Here is a 23,070-nt window from a genome sequence, read left to right on the forward strand (position 1 = left end):
AGAAACTCGCAAGCCACTTAATATATTAATAACTATGGAAGAGCTGAAATTTAATGGAAAAATAGATTATATTATTAAATAGATATAATTTATATATACATATAACAAATAATAAGAAAATAATTAAAAATTAAAAATTAAATAAGTACATATTTCAATATTTTATCAAAAACACTATATTTTTTGAAATTTTTTCTTATAAATTATAATTTAATAAAATATTATTCTATTTAAATACATAAATTCATATAAAAAAATGTTTTTGTAAAAATGTTACAATAAGATGCAAGCCGCAGCAGGGCTAACCCTGCTATATACTAGTACTAATACCTTCAAAAAAATATTTATGTAAAATTTGAGTAAACACTAGTTGCCTTCAAAATTTATAGATATTGATATTTTTTTTATGAATTACTTTCAGACATGTTCTAAATTTTATTATAAATGAAAAGAGCTTAGTACTAGTTGCTTTCCAATAAGTAGGTTATACCTATGTAATAAATTATGTTAAATGTCAAAAATTGTATACATAAATATAACCATATTATAATTTTTTTTTTTTTTTTACTTTACGGAGTGATTAATTTAACGTAAAACATAATCGTTTTATATATTATGTTTGAAATAATTATAAGTTATTTTCAACGTAAGACTCGCATCACTAACTATATCATTGCAATATTTCTGGTTAAATCTTACAAAAAACTGTACAATTGTATTAGTTACAATTTTTTTTTTTAAGTCATTTTAAATTTAAATTTTGATTTAATATTATTATAATATGATATTTACAATATTTTTGATGTTTAATTATTAACCATATTATTAGCTAATCAAAATATAAATCACAAATTATTGTAATATAATTAATATATTATAAAATCTGCCTAGTAATAGATACGTCACTCTTAGTTCAGAATTGTTTTTCGATTCTACACTACTCCATCCATAATATAATATAGCCATTATAGAGACACTCCGACGTCCTCTGTAACGTTTCTCGTTTCTTTTATATCTAAGTGAAATTTTCCACATTGTTCTTAATTGATATTCTTCAAATGTTACTGATATTTATCCAAAAATGAATAGAATAAATGTACTTTTAGTACCTATCATATTGGGCCCTAGCCGAAGTATAATAATATTTTTTAACTACCTTGGTTTTGTTATTTTCGCTTTTAGCGAATCCTATTATTTTTACATTGTATACAATTCGATGTCCAACATTTTTTTTATATTTATTATAAAATTTAAAATATTATTTATTTTTCTCATGTAGTCATAGTGCACAGTAATGTTCATGTTTTGGACTATTAAAATCATGACATTCGTAGGGTGATTATACGTTATAATATTATCGTATTCATAATTTAGTATTGCATACATATGATAGTTAAAAAGATTTTTTTCCGCTCACATGTTTTTATTAAAATTCTAAATAACCTGTATTTTAGTATAATTGGCACCATATAAATGTTTTAATATTATACTATAATATTTTGATTCATTAAATGGATTAGTTATGTTTGAATTTCAAAAATAGACTGTTTGTATAAAAAAAAAAAAACATCAAAAGTACTTGAAAAGCATCGCATACAAAACACACAAATACGTTTCAACAAAAGTTGTATTGAATTAATTGAAATCTGAAGAAAAACACCATAGAATTTCTGTAGATATTTCATTTCTTCCTTTATTGTTAAACTTGAGTAAATATCCATTAAAAGACCAAAACGATTTCGGATATGGCAAACTATTTTGGGTTAAAAAAAATCCTCATTTTATTTCTAACGTGACAATTTTACCATCACGAAATAAACGTGTACAATGTACATATTTCAAAATCATTGAGCCATTGAGCCTGTAACTAGGTAATGAACAAGACGTGTTCATTTAAAAATGTCTTATGGAAAATAATAATAATTAAACGCCAATTTAACAGCCATTAATTATTATATTACGTCAACGGCAGTGTTTTATCAAACTATTATATTACTATGCTACAAATTAATTCAAAAAACATATTTATAATAAAACAATTAAATTAAATAAGCAGATAAATTACATATTTAAATATTTAAAAATTTCGTGAAAATGATTTTCTACTATACTTTTTATTAGATATGTCACCATGTAGCATCCAGCAGTAGTCCACTATCATACTTTCATTCCAAAAACCCTGGTTACATAAATGTTGGAAATAAAACACACAATGGAAAGAATTTTTTATTCCAAATAAAATAAAATATATATAAAATGAATGAATTGATGATTTATGGACAGGAAATTATACGTATTTTACTTGATATAATATTAAATTGTAGCAATTGACTACCCGTACAAATAGACTAGAATCAACTATATACCTATCGGTATGTTTTGTAAAATTTTTGATTTGTCATTTCTATAACTCCGGAGGTAATATTCAACTAGGAAAACTGCGTAGGGAAATATTATTAAATACGACGGTTGACGGGAATAAGCAAGTAGGTAGTTTTCGTGCGACGTCTGTTCAAATCATTTATCCTTGGTGGTTTTGACGGTTCCGTAACCGTAACTGCGTACATACTACATTGTACACATGCTAGGTCACACGGGGAGAAGCCATTCTCACGTATTACTTCTGCTCGAAATCATTTTCCCAAAGTGGTTACTTATAACAGCGACAAACCATACACATGCAAGTTTTCACGAAGTCTGGTCTGTAAAAAAAGGATAGCCCAAAAAGGTCGCCAGGTAGTTACAGTTTCGAGATAATAAAGGTTCACGCGATGAACAATAACGTCCGTGCAGCAAGTAAAATATTATTTTTATTCAATACCGCAGTGACTGTCGATAATTCGCTACACTTTTGCCTTTCCCTTCATTTCAATATTTAATAATAAACAATGTATTACATTATTATACTATAATGTAAATTATTGTAATTTATTAAAGGATAGTTAGTTATGTTACTCAAAATTTTCAATTTTGCCATGTTACTAATAAAATATAGAAATCGAAATACTATTAATTTTGTTGTACAATTTTGTTTTGAATAAAAACAATATGCCCCTTTATTATTAGATCATCAAAAGGTGTATTTTTCAAAAATATAACAAACAAATTGATATTATTTGCTAGTCATTTTCAACATATATATATATATAAATATCTTATGACCTCGAAATTCCGTTGGCGACGAAAAATAACGTAAATACGTTTCAGGTCTATTAAAGCCAGCTGTCGGTTCGTAACTAATTACCTACTTAAATATTATATTGTTATTTTTTGAGATATTTTATTTTATTTTATTCATAATTATAATAATATATCATATTATGCCATACCTATTATCAGCACAGAATAAGTCTTTTATAATTTTATATTATCAAATTAAATTTTTTTGTTTTGTTTTAACGAACCGGAGTATAAAATATATAATGATAATACTACAGAAAATTAGAACCGGGTTAAGCCTGACTGATGTCTAGTTTTGGCCAGGTTGCATATTTACAGGTCGAAGTCAGATTTTCGAAATTAAATAATATCTACCTTCAATCTACAAATGAACTTGACAATAATTTTGTTTCATTATAAGCCAATAATATAAATAATACAGTAATATTATATAGTATGGCCGATGGTCCTATAATGATGCCCACAGGTTGTAGTAGAAGTGGATCAAAATAAATGGAGGGATGGCACTGATCCAGTTATAGCCCCCATATTTTAAGTTTTCAAAAGCATCATGTTCCAGTGAAATCCTTCCATTGGCATAGTTCTGTGCTATCGATGCGAAATCACTGATCTGTGACGACTCTCGGTGAAAAATAACTAACATTTTAGGAAACAAAATATTTTTATTTTTATAAAAAAACACCGACATCTTTCTCGAGAACTACTAATATTGAAAAAGTTCATTTTTTCACGTGCTCCTGTCTACCCACACGTCATTTTACCACTGCATACAGGTGTACATTATAATAATTATTGTAAGACAGTGAAAGTAACGTCGACAACTACAATATATCATAATGATATAAACAATACACACGCTTTTAAACGGTACTTATACAGTAGGTACGATAACACATTATTGTTATTGTTATTAAAATATAATATATATATATGTATATATAATGTATTATTATTATCATCATCTCCATCATCATCAAGACGACAAGCAGGGGCCGCTCGTGACAGAGGTGGCGGCGGCTGCGAAGCTAGGTACCTCTAAATATATATTTTTCGACAGAAACACGTCCCGCGTGGCCGTCAGCCAACTCGCGCAAAAATAATGAGCGGCCCGTGACAGTTGAACAAGAAAATCGTAGAAATCGTAGACAGCGGCGGCGACACTGTGCGCGGACAGTTTGCACGAAAAAATAAATAAATAAAATAAATGGAATGAAACACTCGGGAAAATCGCCGTCGATCGTTAGATCGTGCGGAAAACACGAAATCCGAAATCACTAAGAATATCCACAGGTGATCCCAGGCATCACCAGCGCAGTTTGGCACTCGGTCTCGCGATATTGGCTCACTTGGATGTATATAAAAAAAAAAATGGATATACGTCATCTGCCGTGTACATATTATTATTTCTATCGATAGTGTAATAATAATATTGTTGAATATTTGCGAGAAATGCGGTCAGACTCAGCGATTAATCTAAATAATATATAGCTCTAAGCACACAAATTTTTTTTTATAGGTACATATTATAATAATGATAAAAAAAAAGTTTTATAAACCTCGTGAAGTTATGAACGATATAATATTATATTAGATCGCGTATCACCTAATGTATCTCACACACTCGTACAATATTAGTTTTGAATAAAAATAACATAATAATTTAACTAATTTTTTTTTAATCACAACATACATATGTATTTCATTATGAAATAGTTTTATTTTTATATATATTTTTTAATTTTAAACGTCTGAAAAATATAATGGTTGATGGAATGTATAAACTAACGAGTTATAATTTTCTTGGTAAAAATGTCTAAAAACAATGGCTATAAATATATAGGTATATGTATGTGGCTCTTTTATATGTTTTAAAGAACAAATATATACTATATAAGTAAATAATATAATACTGGTATTTTTCAGTGTGCGTATACAGAATATTTTTTGTTTAAAGTATTATTATAATATAAAAAAAATAATAATATAATATTTTATATTATAAAATATATCTTGTGTGATGATTATTGTTAATTGATAATTCTAAGACTTATTCCAATCGAAAATTAACTTATTATAATATTACCTATTCATTATCAATATAAAGGTAATACTTAAAACATTTGTGTTCTTTTTATGAATATATACTATATAGTATATCTATAATCTATATATTTATTATCTATATTATATAAATTTACTTAAATTAGAACTGTGGTCACTTACTCAAACTTACTTTTGGACACAAATTATTTTATTTTACAGCTGTCGTGTTAGTTGATAAAGTTATTCAAAGTCTACCCCAAAGGTCAAAATAACAGAAATAGAACATAATGGTATGAAGGGTTCTTCGTGAGCGAGTCTGACTCGCACTTGGCCGATTTTTTTCTGTTTTTATTTCTCATACTTATCCCAATTTGTTTGTTTGATTTAAATAAATTCAGTATCTATATATATATTTGTATGTGAATAAATTAAATATAAATATATATGTTGTGGTTATACGAATAAAACATCCATGTCATACAGCTCTGAAGTACTATTGAGAAGAAACTGTTGTGTCTTAACCCGTTAGTCTCCTAGACCACTTAGTTTTGTTAGTTATATTAAGACCAAATAAGAAAGCAAATAATTAAAGCTGACAAAAAGGATGTCGAGAAGAATCGAAAATGATTGAAAGAAATGGAAACAAAAAAAAGGACAGATTGCAATAAATTTCAAGTAATATAAATTATAATTAAGGTGGTAATTAAAATACACAATTTTCTTTTCAAATTTTATAGAATTGCAGAAAACTTGAAAATCTGTCACCGGGCCCCTTAAAACCATTTTACGCTAACTGTTAATACCTGAAATACAATGATTTCGTAGTATCTATGTATTATATATTTTATATTTTATGTTTAGGTGTTTTACTTCATGGACCTCTTGCCTATATTTTAGTCCATGGTTTATAGATTCTAGATAGGTACATGAGATATATGCATAGATACTTTAAACCTTGCGTAACCACAACTGATACTTTTTGTTAATTAATATTGATAAACACGGTCTTGTGATAAATAATAAAAAGAATGTAAATAATATTAAAAAAAATATATATTACAAATACTTAATTATAGAGCCTCAGATTTACTTTGTCCTCGGGGCCCAAAGATCTTAGTTGTGCCACTGAGTATTATGATATATTAAACCAAAGATTTATCTAAAAAAATCTACTCTTAACAGATTTTAGGTTTTAAATGTACCTCCTGATATAATAGAGTACTGTTATGGGTGAGTTTGGATGTGCTATTACGACGGAAATAAGTGTACTATACAGACTGATTACCTAATATTCTATTAAGTTGTTTAAAAATGTATGTCATTATTTGGGTAAATATACAATTATTCTACGACCTGACTGCGGCGAAAGACGAAGCTTGGGTTGTTCTGATTTTCATTTCTATGCTTGACGCTTGTTAATAAACTAATAAAACATACGTTTACATCTATAAAAATGTATTTGAAATCTGTAAGCGAGGTCCCTAGCAAATCGTTGTTCGGGGTAACCACGCTTTAAAATGAATATGTCTAACGACAAGTGGACTGTATGTATAATTAAGATATATATAATGTGTATAGACAATGAGATGTATTAAAATATAATATAACAAAGTCAATATAAATTATCAATTAATACATCAAGATATAATTGTATGAAATTACAATACAATTATTACAACAAATTATACCAATATATATATAAAAGAAACAATAAAACAAAATATATTAAACAAAGTTATAAAAAATTGTACCAATATATATATAAGAAACAACAAAAGAACAAAGCTCTTACCGCGTACTGCGCCACTGCAACAGCCGACAAAAAACACCAATAATTACGTGGAAATTACCAACGCAAAAGAATACGGTGACTAGCGAGTCAAACGGTCGCGGCGGCCCAATTATATAGGGACCGTCGTGGATAGATCAGCAGCGGGGGAGGGGGTGTCGCGTCTAGAATATTCGAGTTTGTCGCAGTGGCCCAGGCGCGTTTATCGAATGATCGAGAATATCGTCGATCATTCCAGAGCTGTATCCAACATCCTCCCGCCTTTGAAATGATGCTTTCAAAATTACAAAATAAACAAATATTGAATAATGAATTGTACATCTTGTACCATTTTACATTAAATAGAAAAAAAATGATAAAAAATACAAAAAAAAAACTGGTTGATAGAAAAACCTTCTGATCAGGACACAGGCAGCTTCACCACTTGTACCACTGGACGCTTCAAAGTTCCTTCGGCTGTCTTCAACGTCACAACGCGTACAACTCCATCTGTACCTGGATGAACTTCAATCACCCTTCCTAATTGTCATGACATGAGGGGCCGTCCCGGAGACTTTACAACGACCAAATCGCCAACGTTCAAGTTAGCATCTTGCCTTAACCACTTTTGACGGCCTTGCAATGTCTGAAGATACTCATTGGTCCATCGTTTCCAAAAACATTGTTGCGCTTGTTTGATCAGCTGCCATCTAGTTAGACGGTTGATTTTAACGTCCGTTAAATCAAGTTCTGGAATTGCCATGAGTGGTACCATAGCACATGTATATTTAATGGATATACATTAAATATAATATCTGGATATCCATAATATCTACTGGATATTCATGGATATCTATTAGACATATTCTAGATATCCAAATGGCCGTTTTTTTCCAATACTATGGATATCCATTAAAAATATTATACAATATCCACCATAATACACTTTTAGATATCTATACAGAGCAAAAAATCTATACATTAGATATCTATTATATATTGCATTGTACCTTGAACAATATCCATCAGTTATCCATGTATTAAATACTCTCACAAATATATACAGTGAATTCTATATTATACTTCTATAATAAATACCAGACACCCTAGATCACTGACATTTTGTCTGTTATTTGGAGGTTTCGGTTAAAGGAAGTTTTACTGTATATATAACCCAATATTGGTTATACTAGATTTACTTTGGTTGATCCAGACAAATAATTTAATAGGTACCTTAAAACAAGAATGTAAAGATAGTTATCAAAAGTAAAACAAATTTCTTTTATATATTAATATTTATTTTATTTTGTTTATAAGTACACAATTTTTTTTTATTTTGAATTCTATATTTAATTGTCATCTTCCTTATGTAAGTCGAGGCTTCTTTTTTCAGCTGCCTTTAAGCTAAAAAAAAAAAAAAAATTAAAAATATAATAATAGTTTATGAAATTATAATAGCAAGAGAAAAAGTGAGTCAGACATAAAGAAATCATTTAATGGTATTACCAAAAATCTGGATTGAAAAATTAAATAAAAAAATAAGATAGATCAAAAAGAACAACTAAGTAAAAAAAATGTAAGTGACAAAAAAAAAATGTAAAACTATTATTACTACTTATTTTAATGTTTAATAATATGTGGTGTTTTTATTTATGATATGACTATCACACCTAAATCTTTTTTATCAATAATATACTAATAAATTGTAAGCTGAGCTATTATAATTAAAAATGTAAATTATAAAGACATTGAAAAATTCCTAATAAATATATATTATTTTGATTTCTCCCATCTATTTCACATAATTATTGTGAAAATAACTGCCATAAAAATACTAGTTTTGAATTTATGAATAAATTATATTAAAACATTTTTTTTTTTTTTTTGGAAACAGTATTTCTACATAAAACAAACAAATACAGATTATACATTTTCAGATTAAAACAGTAGTGAAATATTTTTTAGTTTAACATATTTTTTCATTCATACCTGTTTAAGTTTCTTTGACACGCATTTCGTAACCAATTTTTGATTGAATCCACAATATCTATTTCAGTACAGTTATAGATTCTTTTCTGTACCACTTCTAAAAAATACAATTTTATTAATTAAAATGCACTAAAATGAATGACCGAAATTTCCAGTATACTATTATTATAAATGATTATGTTGTTAATTATTATCTTAAAGAAATAAATCATATAATCACAATTTATACTAATATATTATATTACCTATTATTATTTTAGGAAGTATCATAGTAGACAAGACTTTTTTTCCTTTTTTTCCTCCCATCCAACTGTAACACATAGCTAATTTATCAGCGTATATTTTTTTTAAAATATACCTTGTAGCTTCATCTGTCTTTGAACCACCCATCTTGGATAGAGCTGTTAACTATAAATAATTATTATAATTATAACCTAGTTTATCAGTTTTAAAAACTCAAATCGTACCATGTTCGACTTATAAATGTCATCATTTGTTAGTTTTATTTCAACATTTTGTAAATCTTGCTCACATTGAAGAGGGAAATTGTCTAAAATATTGGTATCATAAAAATCAATAATGTTTGTGTTTTGTAGTGAAGGATAATTCAATGCAGAAAGTTTTTCATCTAATTTAAATAAATGAAGTTTTATATGTGAAAGTTGTCTTAGTACACGGTCTTGAAAATCTAAAACAAGTAACAAATGCAAAATGTGTACTTGAAATATAGTAATTCATATATTATAATTTAATAATAGACTATTATTAATAATTAATTTAGTTTTATGAACAATTATTTGCAATGTTATGTGAACATGTGAATACAGTTCATGCATGTAGATAGATTGTTAGAAGATAATAATAATAATTATTTCATTACTATTAAACTTAAGTATGAGAATATGCAGATTAAAAAATAGTAAACTAAATTGTACCATTATTAGAAAGGCATCGTTCACAATTTTTTCCTTTTGGAAATAGAGATTTATTATCTGTTAGGTTGTTATCATAGCTTGAACTTTGACATGAATTTTCTAAAATATAATATATATATATAAATGTTTTCAAAATTTAATTTTTAAATTTATTAAATAAAGTACAATCAATTTTATATTTACTTGAGTTAGTTGGATGATCACGGGAAAATTCATCATAACTTGGACTTTGATGAAAACGTTCTAAAATATTAAATAAAAATATATTATATATTATCTGAACTAGATGTTATTCTTATATTATTGAACTATAAATATTAGATCTTTACTTGAGTTAATTTGACGACCATTGGAAGGTTCTTCGTAATTTAAACTTGTAAACAAATTTTCTAAAATATAATGTATATATATAAATGTTTTCAAAATTTAATTTTTTAATTTATTAAATAAAGTACAATCAATTTTATATTTACTTGAGTTAGTTGGATGATCACGGGAAAATTCATCATAACTTGGACTTTGATGAAAACGTTCTAAAATATTAAATAAAAATATATTATATATTATCTGAACTAGATGTTATTCTTATATTATTGAACTATAAATATTAGATCTTTACTTGAGTTAATTTGACGACCATTGGAAGGTTCTTCGTAATTTAAACTTGTAAACAAATTTTCTAAAATATAATGTATATATATAAATGTTTTCAAAATTAATTTTTTAATTTATTAAATAAAGTACAATCAATTTTATATTTACTTGAGTTAGTTGGATGATCACGGGAAAATTCATCATAACTTGGACTTTGATGAAAACGTTCTAAAATATTAAATAAAAATATATTATATATTATCTGAACTAGATGTTATTCTTATATTATTGAACTATAAATATTAGATCTTTACTTGAGTTAATTTGACGACCATTGGAAGGTTCTTCGTAATTTAAACTTGTAAACAAATTTTCTAAAATATAATGTATATATATAAATGTTTTCAAAATTTAATTTTTTAATTTATTAAATAAAGTACAATCAATTTTATATTTACTTGAGTTAGTTGGATGATCACGGGAAAATTCATCATAACTTGGACTTTGATGAAAACGTTCTAAAATATTAAATAAAAATATATTATATATTATCTGAACTAGATGTTATTCTTATATTATTGAACTATAAATATTAGATCTTTACTTGAGTTAATTTGACGACCATTGGAAGGTTCTTCGTAATTTAAATTTGTAAACAAATTTTCTAAAATATAATGTATAATATGAATGTTATCATGATTTAATTTTTATATTAATTGAAGTAAATTATATAATATTATATTATGAGATCTTTACTTGAATCAGTTTGACAATCACTTGAAGGTTCACTATTGTAGCTTAAACTTCGACGGACATTTTCTAAAATGTTAAAATATTATTAGATCAAGATTTTATTCATATATTGTTATTAAATTATAATTAATGTTCTATCCTTACTTGAATTAGTTTGATGACTACTGAAAGCTTCGCCATAGATTGGACTTTGAACATGTTCTAAAATATTGAATTTAAATAAAATATTAAAATTAGTATAAAATACTAGTGTTTTTACAGAAAAGTTCCAAAGAAATATTTACCTTTATAGTCGTATGAAACTGGTTTGTTTGATGACTTATTTTTTTGGTAAAACTGAACAGTACCAGAAGCTAATTTTTTTTTATCAATATCTGATGTATTTTTACCACCTGAAGGTGGTTTCGGTACTGCAGGTACTTTAACTAATGTAATTTTAGTCGACTTATCTTCATCACTCGATGATGAAGAACTTATTTTTCTTTTTTTGTGCCTTAAATTTCTGCTAAGCTTATCTTGTTCGGCATCTGTTGCTAAATCAGAATAAGTTTCTGCCTTTTTGAGTTTATTGAATGCAACATCAAAATCATCTGTAGATTATTTGAAGTTAAATAAATGTAAAAATTATTAGTTTAAATTAAAAATAATTTCAGTTATTACCAGATTCTGCTAGTATTTGAGCTTCAAATATAGGCCAGTTTTCATCAGGGCAACCCATTTTTTTAACTGCTTTTATGTAAGCGTTGATTGTTTTAAATGTTCCTTGACTAAGCCAGTAACATTTGGATTTGTCCAAAAACCAATTTTTTGGGATTATATGGATGCTACCATCGCCAAATTCAACTACACTCCATATTTTGTTTTCATCAGACATTGCTGCTGTTAGGTGTAGAAAATAAGATATGATAATAATATAAAAGTATTTACAATTTTTATTTTTTTTAATATACAGTATGTTTTATGATATGTTTATATACATATATTTAAATTTAGAACAGTATTTACAATAATATAATATAATAAGATGCAAGTATCCGAGAATTACATCTGTGAACTATCACCATGTAAAATTGGAAACATAGCTAACTTATCACTACCATCAGAAATAGGTAAAGCCAGACACTTGTATTTTATTTCCAATATTGGCCAACTTTGGAGGTTAGATTCTAAATCTTCAACTACCCAACAATCAATTATCGAAGAATTACATGGAGTTTTATAAATATCTGTATACTTAAAATATTTTTTCCCTAAGACTGTCATGCATTTAAGAACTTTATCAAATACAATATTGCTGATAACTATGATACTTTTATTGTTTAACATGTAATAATTATCAGGACTTGAAATATGTACACAGATATTGTTAATTTTAGCTTTTTTATATTGCCTATCGACATCAGATGTATCAATAACCGGACCTTCTGAATGTTTCTTTGTATACTTATTTAATAATGAGGGACCAACAGCATAGGTCATATTATTAGATTCCTCAATGTACCTCCTATGGAGTTGTTGAATAGGTCTATCAGATTTCCGCAACTGTCGTTTGAGTAACCTAAGTTTATTTTCAAAAGGAAAAGCGCTAAATTCATCCAAAGTTCCTAATAATTTGGCGTCATTTACAATATGTAGCAATCCATGAACATTATGAGAAACAAATTGTTTTCCATATAAAATTATAAATGTATCAATAAAATGTTGCAACAGTTCTTGGGCATAATCAGAATATTTTTGCAAAAGATTCTTACTACACAGAATTCGCATAGCGACATGAAGAGTCATAATATGATCTATAACTTGTGGATGTAAAATATCTTTTAAAATAACTGGACAGGTATAGGTATAATAGAAACTGTCTTAATTCTGTGGCTTTCCATTTCCCAATAAATTCAATACTTTGAGGTTTTCGAGCAAAGTCTTTAGTAATATAATATTTTATAGATAATAATTTTGAAGACAACGACAATATTTTAGCATGAGGTAAACGTACAAATTTTCAATTTGATTTACCTTCTAGCCACAATTTAATTATCTTCTTAAGAACACCGATGCATATTAAATGCATATAATCCAAACATACTCTAGTAATAGGTTGTTTAAAATTTGGAATATTCAGTAAAATTGATTGTCCTTGATGAAATTCATCATACTCATATCGTATGAATGCCTCATCAGTTCTTAAAATATTATTTTTAGTTTCTGGAAAACATATACGACCATTTAGAAATTCACCCTCTTGAGTACATTTGGTGCAACTAAAATAACCTGTGTGGCCCTTTATTTTGAGAAGAAAAGATTTTGCCGGAGCATCACAAATAATGCTATGGATATAAACTTTATACAATACATCATTAAATAAAAATCCATTGTTAACAATATCTATCATTTCATTCACAAAATCTTGAAAAAAAATATTTGAATCGTTTGGTTTAGTAAGACCATGATAAACACCTATTACAAATATGTATGAGCTCCCAGTTAAACAGCCCAAAATTGGCCATAATTGACTGTTACTGCTATCAGATAATGGCAAGCCATCAGTTGATATTTTGAGTCCAACATTTGAATTATGGCACAAAGAAAATGTCATAATATCCTTTTGAATTGCTTCTCTTAAGCCAACTCGTAAACCAAAATGACAATAATGCCCAGGTTCTACACTTTTAATTAGAGAAGTTCTGGGAGTTTTTAATAATGTTCTTGAGTCTTTAGGAAGGAATTTATCACATTCTTCATCTCTAAGAATCACTAGTAATCCATCTAAAGCATTTAATTTTATTTTATATTTTACTGCCCAAGTTTTCAGTTTCTCGTCAAATGATTCAGATTCACAGTGAGAGTAATCTATGTGTACATCATTGTTATCATATTCTGGAAAAGATGAATCTGTGAATGTGGAATTTTGTGAATTATCAGATATTAAATTATGAATTTCATCCAAAGTACTATTATCGTCAACGTATTCAGCAAAGCTGGTACTAATAGTAGTATTACTGCCCTTGGTAACAAATTTATCAATAAAATGATCTTGATGACTATCAGGGACTATAGGTTCACTACTATTATTCGGCAAATGTGTAGCCAGATCTTCATTCAAACTATTATCATCATCTTGTAAAGCAGCATTAAAGTCATTAGCTATCCTACGCCTAAATGTCCTTTGACTTATACAATTAATATCTTTAGTTTTCCGTTTTGACATTTTTTGTACTATCTGAAAAAATTATATAGGTATACCTGGGTAACCTACCTAACCTAACTATAAATTATGACTGAGGTGGGTCTAGTTTTACAGAACATATTTTTGTTTAAAGTAGGTATATCCTTGATAAATATATTATTAACAATAAATTAGTATCATATAATTCTCAATTATACTTATCTATAAAAATTATTTTACGATTTGAAATTATCTATAATATTATTATACAAGTATCTACAATAAATACCTTAGGTTAATAATTTAATATACAACACTTTTATATAAAGTATAATCTACTTACAAATAAATTGTATCACATAAATATATTTATATTAATACATTTTATTATATATATAGTGTTATTATAATAACAATTGATTTTATATTGGATGGATTAAACATTTATTATATTATAATAGTTTTCAAAACAATAAATTACTTTTTACACTTTTATTCATCATAAATTTACTTTAGATTAATATTTTATTTGCAGAGTTCAGAAATATAAATCATATTAGTTATTATAATATATATAGGTAGGTATATTAAATGTTAAATATGTTATTGTATTTATATACATTATGTTGAAATTCTATACAGAAAATTATTAATTTTATAATTTTTAATAAAAGTTTATTATTAAATGCACTCTTGGAATAAGACTGCTTCTTATTCTTTACATTTATTTTATTTTTGAGAAGAATCAAGAATTTATATTTTATTTAAGAATATGATTTATGTGTTAGGTACCTATTTTAGTTATTTAAAACTCTGTTTAAAATTTGTATTTAACATTGTTATCTGTAATTTAAAATAGAGTAGATATTAAAAAATTTTATGCTATAGATATCTATTTAAAATGTGGCAGTGTAACATTCAATAAAGCAAAAAAAAAATCTTTGACGCTTAATTTAATTATGATAATGTTTGTAATAGTCTACCTGTGGTTTTGATAGTATATAATATTAACATTTAATCACAATTCATACCTATAATCCCATACTATTAATATTATAAGGTTCTATATAGAACCAAATTTTGAGAACCTACCTATGATACATCAATGTACAATGTACATAGAATTATGTATGTTGTATACGGCAACATATATTTTTAATATAGGTAAATTATAATTTATAAATTATTTAAAACGCAGTCTATCGAGGCATGCTCAAATTAATATTATAGGTATAGGTACAAAAATATAAATTAAAACAATAAATATATACTATATACAGCTAGGCGTAGGTAGGTAGGTATGTTAAATACTTAAATAGAAATATTAAAACTATAGAACGTACCTAGGTAAATAATAATAATTAAAATACTACCTACATAAAACTATTATAAGGACTCTTATAACAACGCTGACCGTGATCGGCGTAGTTATTATTTAACTATAATTATTATATAATATTAAAGTTATAATACAAAGTTAAAAATCCTTAAAACTTACCTAGTGTATAAATATTGCATAGGTATACACAGCGCTTCGCCAATTTATTGGTTACAATAATTAATATAAAACCGGATATAAAACCAATTGTACAAAACGAAAAAATATAGTAAAATGCCTACACGCGTGTATATTTTTCGAATGCCAAATGACTGATTATAGCTCTATTGCTCTTTTGTACTATGTAAAAACTAAAAGTTATATTAACTGAAAAATCCGAAAACATTATTTTCAAAATATGACAAATACGTAGTATTCCATAATTATTGTGCGATAAGGAAAATCGAAACAGTCTAGACAGACGCTGACAGCGATAGTGGGAGAAAATGCTATTACCCGCAGCACAATATAGCTAAATAGTGTCTTCTATTTTTGGAACGAAATAAATAATAAATGATATTATGATACGATGACTGCAGACTGCATCCGCCGACCGCCAGTCGGCACTCGGCACCATAGACAATAGTATACTCGCCGTCGCACACTCGCACACACTGACACTACTGAAGCAGTTTAGCAGTGCAGCGGTGGCGGTAAATAAGTATAATTATATGTTGTCCATGATAAAATATAAACTAAAAAAATAATTTATTTTATCATGATGTTGTCAATACTCATTATTGTCTAAGTAGTAGAGTGATCTGCCACTGCAGGTGAAACGTGCATTGCAGAATTTCACCACTATATTGACTATATAGGTACCCTGGCAGGGTATACGGAATTTTTTTTAATTGACGGTAACCGGTAAAGAGAAAGAGTGACATAGGCATTAATATAACAAAAAAATATGTGGCTTTCTGCAGTATTTGGGAAATTAACAAAGAAGGTTAATTATATTTGAATAATATTATCAAATTAATAATATGCGTGAATCATTATGATATTGTGGATATTTAATAGATGACCAACATATCCATAAAAATATAGTCCAGAAGTAATCTTGTATGGATATCTATGTGATATCTATCGGAAGTAACTTATGGACTAGATGTAATATGGATATGTCGGTCATCTATTAAATAACCACTGGACAGCATGTGCTGTGTGGGGTTGTCCTACCAGGAAGTGCCCAGGAGTTAATGCACATAAATCGTTCGGATCACTGGAGACACTTGTGAGTGTACGTGAATTTAAGATTCCTTCAATCCGAATAATTAGTGTGGTCAATTCCTCCATGGTCATTATTTGATCACCGATGACTTTTCGCAAATGTGTCTTGACACTTTTAATTGCCGCCTCCCAGATCCCTCCAAAATGAGGGGCTGCAGGTGGATTAAAATACCACTGACACGGGATCCTACTCATTAAAGAGTCTCGGGTTTTTGCTTCGTTGAACAAGGATTTCAATTGCCGAGCGGCGCCTACATAATTTGTTCCACAGTCAGAACGTATTTCAACTGGAATTCCACGACGAGCAGTGAAGCGATCGAAGGCAGCAAGAAACGCTTCTGTGGATAAGTCGCTTACCACTTCCAGATGGACTGCCTTTACTGACAGACACACAAATAGAGCAAGATAAGCCTTGTTAGTCTTAGCACCTCGTCGACGGCTTTCTTTCACAATAAACGGTCCACCGTAATCCATGCCAACGAATGCAAATGGTCTATGAGGCTGTACTCGTACTGGTGGCAGGTCTGCCATGACTGGTTGTGGGCAAGCAGCTCTATGGCGCACACATCTAACACATGTATGTATAATTTTCCGAATGGCGGCACGTCCTGACACAATCCAATATTTCCTTTGAATCATACCCATAACTAATTTTGGACCGGCATGTAGAAGGCTCATATGATAATGGATTATGATTAACTGCGTAACATGAGCAGCCTTAGGGAGCAACACCGGATGCTTAGCTTCCTCGGTCAGAAGCGAAAAACGAAGTCGACCGCCGACACGTATTAATCCTTCCTTGTCTAAATATGGTGACAACTGAGCAAGTGAATTGGGGGTTATCGATGCCGATGTATTTTCTAACTGCTTCCGTAAGTCTTCCCAATAAAAATTTTGCGTAAGCTTAATAATGTTAAGAAGTGTTCGATTGAGTTCAATTTGAGTAAGTGGGCCCCTGCTTACAGGCCTCCGTTTGCAACGGTCAATGAGGCGCCATACATACGCAAGTGTTCGCTGCATTCTCGTTAATGACGAAAAACGACGGAAAATCTCTTCTGATTCTTTACATTTAAGGATATGCAACACACACTTGACTGGTTGTTTGTAATCTGGAAGTTGCTCGGAAGGAAGTCTTGTTAAAGTTTGACTCGGCCATTGTTCTTCAGCCTGCCGTAAGAATTCCGGACCGTTCAAATGCAACGGCGAAGCAACTAATTGGCTTGGGAGTAACCCTCTTGATGCCGGGTCCGCTGCATTTTCCGTAGTTTTTACGTGATTCCACTCACATTGTGGCAGTAGCTCCTTTATTTTGTTTACTCTATTTGTAACAAATATTTTAAAATCCTTGGGCTCGGCCTTTAACCATGACAAAACAATCGTTGAATCAGAGAATGCTTTGATGCCTTGTACAGATACTAATTCCTTTAACAGTGACATCTTATGTGAAAGGAGACGTGCTAACAAAAGTGCGGCACATAGTTCTAACCGGGGTATGGTCAAAGACTTATCGATCTTGGATGTCTTTAGCGGAGCAACCTTTGACTTGCAAGCAATGAAATGCACTTTAATAAGACCTTGATTGTCCGTTACTCGTAGAAATACCGTCGCAGCATAACCCCTTTGTGACGCATCTGCAAACCCCACTAGCTGAGCCCTTATGCATTTTCCAATGCTAATATGACGAAGTAACTTCAAGTGCGCCAACGATGTAAGTTCTTCTATGAACATATTCCACTTGGAAGAGATCTCATTGGAAATTGGAGTGTCCCAGTTCAGTCCTTGGTGCCATAGCTCTTGCATTAGGCACTTAGCCCAGAAAACCATTGGGCCTAATGTTCCAATGGGATCATATAATCGAGCGAGGACTGATAGTACTGATCGCTTTGTAGGTTGCATCTCTGTAATATTTGACCTGTATCCGAATGTATCTCCATACGGGTCCCAGTAAAGTCCCAATATTTTTATAGCCAGTCCAGAATGAGGTTCATAGTATGGGTTACTGGCGCAGTCTTCCTTCGCAATGCCTTCCAATACTTCGGGGCAATTACTGGCCCATTTACTGAGCTGAAAACATCCTTTCTGTAACAACCCAACGACTTGACATTGAACCTTCAATATGCCTTCCCTTGTATCGGCCCCTGCAATAATGTCATCCACATAGGTATATGACCGCAGAAATTGCCTTGCCAATGGAAATTCTGGACCATTATCTTGTTCCAACTGGAGAAGACAGCGAATTGCTAAAAACGGTGCTGAATTTATACCATAGGTAACAGTGCACAACTCATATTCCTGTACTTGCTCGTGTGGTGAACGTCTCCAAAGAATGTGTTGGTAAACACGGTCTTCTTTTCGAACGAATATTTGTCGATACATCTTAACTATGTCCGCTATGAATATGTACTTATAGAATCGACAACGCAACAAGATGTCACCGATATCGGTTTGCAATTTAGACCCAGTTGCTAAGCAGTCGTTTAGAGAACGTCCCGACGAAGAAGGGGCGGAGGCATCAAAAACAACTCGAATTTTTATATCATTCTCCTTCCGTTTTACAACTGCGTGATATGGTATGAATATTCTCCGGTGCGTTCCAGCCAACTTCATATGGCCTAGTGCAATATATTCATCCATAAAATCACGATAGGCGTTATATAGCTCTTCGTCCTTACTTAGGCGACGTTCAAGATTATATAAGCGATTCAGAGCTAATGCCCGGGACGATCCTAGGCCTAATGAATGAGCGTCATGCTTTGTATTTCCCTTATCCATTGAACTAGAAATTATGGATTTGAAAGGCAAAGCAACATGGAATCTTCCATTACAATCCCGCGATACTGTTTCTTGAAAATGTCTTTCACATGCTTCATCTTCTGTGCTTGGGCTATGGTTTATATCAAGTTCTTCAACTTCCCAAAATCGCTGTAAAAGCTCACCTATATTTTGATTATCTGATGCCGCATGAACCACCAACGATGAAGCCGTAGAGTATTCTCTTGACCCTTCTATGGCTCCGACTATTACCCATCCAAACTGTGTGTTCAATGCTGACGGCAGACCGGGACTATGGACAATGTCTGATCGCGATTGCAAGATGAATGGATATAAATCCCCTCCAATCAGCATGTCTACTGAACCTGGTACATCAAAATCGGGGTCAGCGAGTGGAAGATGCCCGTATCGCTCACGAATTGAAATGGGTAATTTTTGATTCGGCATAAGAGCGGTGATTTTTGGTAATATTACAATGTTGGTGGCCGATATTTGCGGTGCATCATACAACAAAGGAATAAAGCTACAATTGGTTGAACCCTTAACAGTTCGTACGGGCTGCTGTGCCAGACCACTAACCTCTACTCGTCTCTTATGACGTGGTAAACCAAGTTGGATCGCACACTGATTGGTAATGGCCGAAATTTGTGATCCAGTATCTAATAAAGCTCGCACTGGCACCAGCTCACCAGATTGGTCTCGTATTCTGACTATCGCCGTAGCCAGTACAACACTAACATCCGATTTCACAGCGCCTGAAAAGTTAGTAGCTGTACAGTTCTGATCCGTGGTGCTTTCAATTGGTTTTGAAATTGCCATTGCATTAGGTGTTGATGTTTTCCCTGAACCCTTATGTTTTGAATCTAAATGGAGTAATACACTGTGTCGTTCTTCACAAGTTTTGCACAAGTACGCCGACTTACAGGAGTTTGCTTCATGATCCGGACGTAGACAAACAAAACATAATTCTTTCTTAATGACAAACTCCCGCCGTTCGGCGACCGATTTCCTCTTGAACATTAAACATCGAAATAACGGGTGATCACGATCGCAAAACGCACATTTGTTCTTGGCAGTGGCAGTAGTCGATAATGAAGTCTTCACGGACGTCTGGTCGCCCTTGCCCTTTCTAGAACTACTGTTGCCCACTGACAGTGTACCCATGTTAGCGCCGACGTTTTCTAAAATCTTACACCGATTCGCGGCAAAATCCAACAATTCATCCAGCTTTGGTATGCTTTCTTGAGGTACACTTGCTTCAAATAATCGACGAGTATCAGGATCAATGACGCGGGCTCCGATGTAGAATAGCAAGAATCCAGACAAATCAACAACACCAAGTGCCTTTAGCGCAGCCACATTCTCACGAAAAGTATTAACAAAAGATGATAACGAGGATACCGATTCCCGTTGTAAACGTTCAAATGAAAATAATTTATCACAATGTGCTGTAGCAAGAAGCCGCTTGTTATCATAACGATCCCGAAGCGCACACCAGGCGATTACATAATTATCTGAGGTTAGTGGAACTGATTTGACAATGTTCAAGGCCGATCCTGATAAGCAAGACACCAAATAATGAAAGCGCTCTATATCCGTTATTGACCAATTTTCATGCACTAGTGACGTGAACATATCGCGAAACGCGCACCAATTGATAAGACTACCGTCGAATTTTGGAAGCTCAATCTTCGGCAACGACAGCGATGCACGAGAATTATACGTATTTTCGCGTTCTACGATTGCACCTTGTTGTGTAATTGAAGGATATCCACGTAATTTCGAAAACACCACTTGAATTTCTCCACACATTTTTTCCATATCCTCGGTAATTTCTAAATCTGAACTTGTAAATTCGTCAGACCTGTTTAATTCAACCAGTGAAGAAAGAACATTTCCTTGCTCCGCTTCAAACGACTTAACCACACGTTCTAATGTCCCGTGACGTGCGAAAAATATTGGTCGTTTATGCTCATCCGTGTCCGCTTCCATAGCCAGTGCATGTATTTTCCGTATTGAATTTAACGCCGCGTCCCTTGCGACGCGTGCTCGCGTTAATTCTTGTTTCGAAGATTTTGAAGGTGCCATATTGATAACAAAATATCCGGCTCGAAGGACCAAAAAATGTAAGCGAGGTCCCTAGCAAATCGTTGTTCGGGGTAACCACGCTTTAAAATGAATATGTCTAACGACAAGTGGACTGTATGTATAATTAAGATATATATAATGTGTATAGACAATGAGATGTATTAAAATATAATATAACAAAGTCAATATAAATTATCAATTAATACATCAAGATATAATTGTATGAAATTACAATACAATTATTACAACAAATTATACCAATATATATAAAAGAAACAATAAAACAAAATATATTAAACAAAGTTATAAAAAATTGTACCAATATATATATAAGAAACAACAAAAGAACAAAGCTCTTACCGCGTACTGCGCCACTGCAACAGCCGACAAAAAACACCAATAATTACGTGGAAATTACCAACGCAAAAGAATACGGTGACTAGCGAGTCAAACGGTCGCGGCGGCTCATATATATAGGGACCGTCGTGGATAGATCAGCAGCGGGGGAGGGGGTGTCGCGTCTAGAATATTCGAGTTTGTCGCAGTGGCCCAGGCGCGTTTATCGAATGATCGAGAATATCGTCGATCATTCCAGAGCTGTATCCAACAAAATCTAATAAGTAAACTCAAGCTTCTAAAGAATAGAAAAACATACTTACGTAGACATTAATTCATCCTCTGAAACATCTAGTTGTGGTTTATGTAGAGTATAGACGTGTAAAACACTAGAACACCACTGCTAAAGTGCCCAATGAACAACTTTCTTTATCCGTCTTTATGACTCTTCAAATAGGAAAATAGAAGTAATGAAATATTTTATAAACAGAATTTGGATGGATGAACTATGTGAATTAATAAATACTGTTTAACAACTTCTCTATTTACTGTGACTTTTTTTTCGTTCATTGAAATCATTACGATTATTAAACATTTCCAACGAATAGCAACGAATGTCGGTTACCATAGATGATACCTATATATATTATAATATTCAAATCATGTGTTGTTAACATAACTCTATATTACTATTACTAGCTGACCCCGTGCACTTCGTTGCCCGTTAAAAATGCCAATTCTATAATATTATTTTAACTCTGTTTAATTTGTTATTTAATAATCGGTTAAACGATGTTCAAAACTTAGGCATTTTCATTGACCATTTTAAAGAAATTGTGCA

The 23,070-nt window shown here is 30.6% G+C and overlaps 3 protein-coding genes across 18 annotated transcripts; all 3 read right to left on the reverse strand.

Annotated features, from left to right (window-relative positions):
- Window positions 1-8,267: 8,267 nt before the first annotated feature.
- LOC126552159 (uncharacterized) lies at window positions 8,268-22,835 on the reverse strand. Of its 16 annotated transcripts, XM_050206777.1 has the most exons (19): window positions 22,756-22,820; window positions 22,553-22,676; window positions 11,923-12,141; window positions 11,547-11,852; window positions 11,407-11,463; window positions 11,266-11,328; window positions 11,114-11,173; window positions 10,968-11,027; window positions 10,824-10,883; window positions 10,678-10,737; window positions 10,535-10,594; window positions 10,389-10,448; window positions 10,245-10,304; window positions 10,099-10,158; window positions 9,916-10,014; window positions 9,448-9,668; window positions 9,226-9,388; window positions 8,981-9,077; window positions 8,268-8,395 (listed from the first exon to the last, which is right to left on the reverse strand). In XM_050206777.1, the coding sequence occupies exons 3-19, from the start codon at window positions 12,134-12,136 to the stop codon at window positions 8,341-8,343; spliced, it is 1,755 nt and encodes a 584-aa protein (XP_050062734.1). In that variant the 5' UTR covers window positions 12,137-12,141; window positions 22,553-22,676; window positions 22,756-22,820; the 3' UTR covers window positions 8,268-8,340. The 16 variants fall into 16 exon arrangements, with proteins under 16 accessions (XP_050062734.1, XP_050062733.1, XP_050062735.1 ...); XM_050206776.1 differs by having other exon boundaries at window positions 11,923-12,138; window positions 22,553-22,835; XM_050206778.1 differs by having other exon boundaries at window positions 22,549-22,835.
- On the reverse strand, window positions 13,262-14,467 carry LOC126552484 (uncharacterized). The gene is made up of 2 exons (XM_050207184.1): window positions 13,531-14,467; window positions 13,262-13,464 (listed from the first exon to the last, which is right to left on the reverse strand). Exons 1-2 carry the CDS (start codon window positions 14,465-14,467, stop codon window positions 13,262-13,264), a joined length of 1,140 nt encoding a protein of 379 aa, XP_050063141.1.
- LOC126552485 (uncharacterized) lies at window positions 16,932-21,893 on the reverse strand. Its single transcript, XM_050207185.1, has 2 exons — window positions 19,332-21,893; window positions 16,932-19,253 (listed from the first exon to the last, which is right to left on the reverse strand). The coding sequence occupies exons 1-2, from the start codon at window positions 21,891-21,893 to the stop codon at window positions 16,932-16,934; spliced, it is 4,884 nt and encodes a 1,627-aa protein (XP_050063142.1).
- Window positions 22,836-23,070: the final 235 nt, after the last annotated feature.

Source organism: Aphis gossypii, chromosome X (genome assembly GCF_020184175.1).
Source record: "Aphis gossypii isolate Hap1 chromosome X, ASM2018417v2, whole genome shotgun sequence".
In the NCBI taxonomy this organism is placed as follows: Eukaryota; Metazoa; Arthropoda; class Insecta; order Hemiptera; family Aphididae; genus Aphis; species Aphis gossypii.

Excerpts from the sequence above, each read along its gene's own strand:
- LOC126552159 (XM_050206776.1), bottom strand. The coding sequence starts at position 12,136 with ATGTCTGATGAAAACAAAATATGGAGTGTAGTTGAATTTGGCGATGGT. Across the intron at positions 10,595-10,677 it reads TGATCATCCAACTAACTCAA|AAAATTTGTTTACAAGTTTA; the intron begins GTAAATATAAAA and ends ATTATATTTTAG. Across the intron at positions 9,389-9,447 it reads ACATTTATAAGTCGAACATG|TTAACAGCTCTATCCAAGAT; the intron begins GTACGATTTGAG and ends AATTATTTATAG.
- LOC126552484 (XM_050207184.1), bottom strand. The coding sequence starts at position 14,467 with ATGTCAAAACGGAAAACTAAAGATATTAATTGTATAAGTCAAAGGACA. Across the intron at positions 13,465-13,530 it reads CAAAATAAAGGGCCACACAG|AAACTAAAAATAATATTTTA; the intron begins GTTATTTTAGTT and ends TATGTTTTCCAG.
- LOC126552485 (XM_050207185.1), bottom strand. The coding sequence starts at position 21,893 with ATGGCACCTTCAAAATCTTCGAAACAAGAATTAACGCGAGCACGCGTC. Across the intron at positions 19,254-19,331 it reads GACGTTCACCACACGAGCAA|TTGGAACAAGATAATGGTCC; the intron begins GTACAGGAATAT and ends TGTCTTCTCCAG.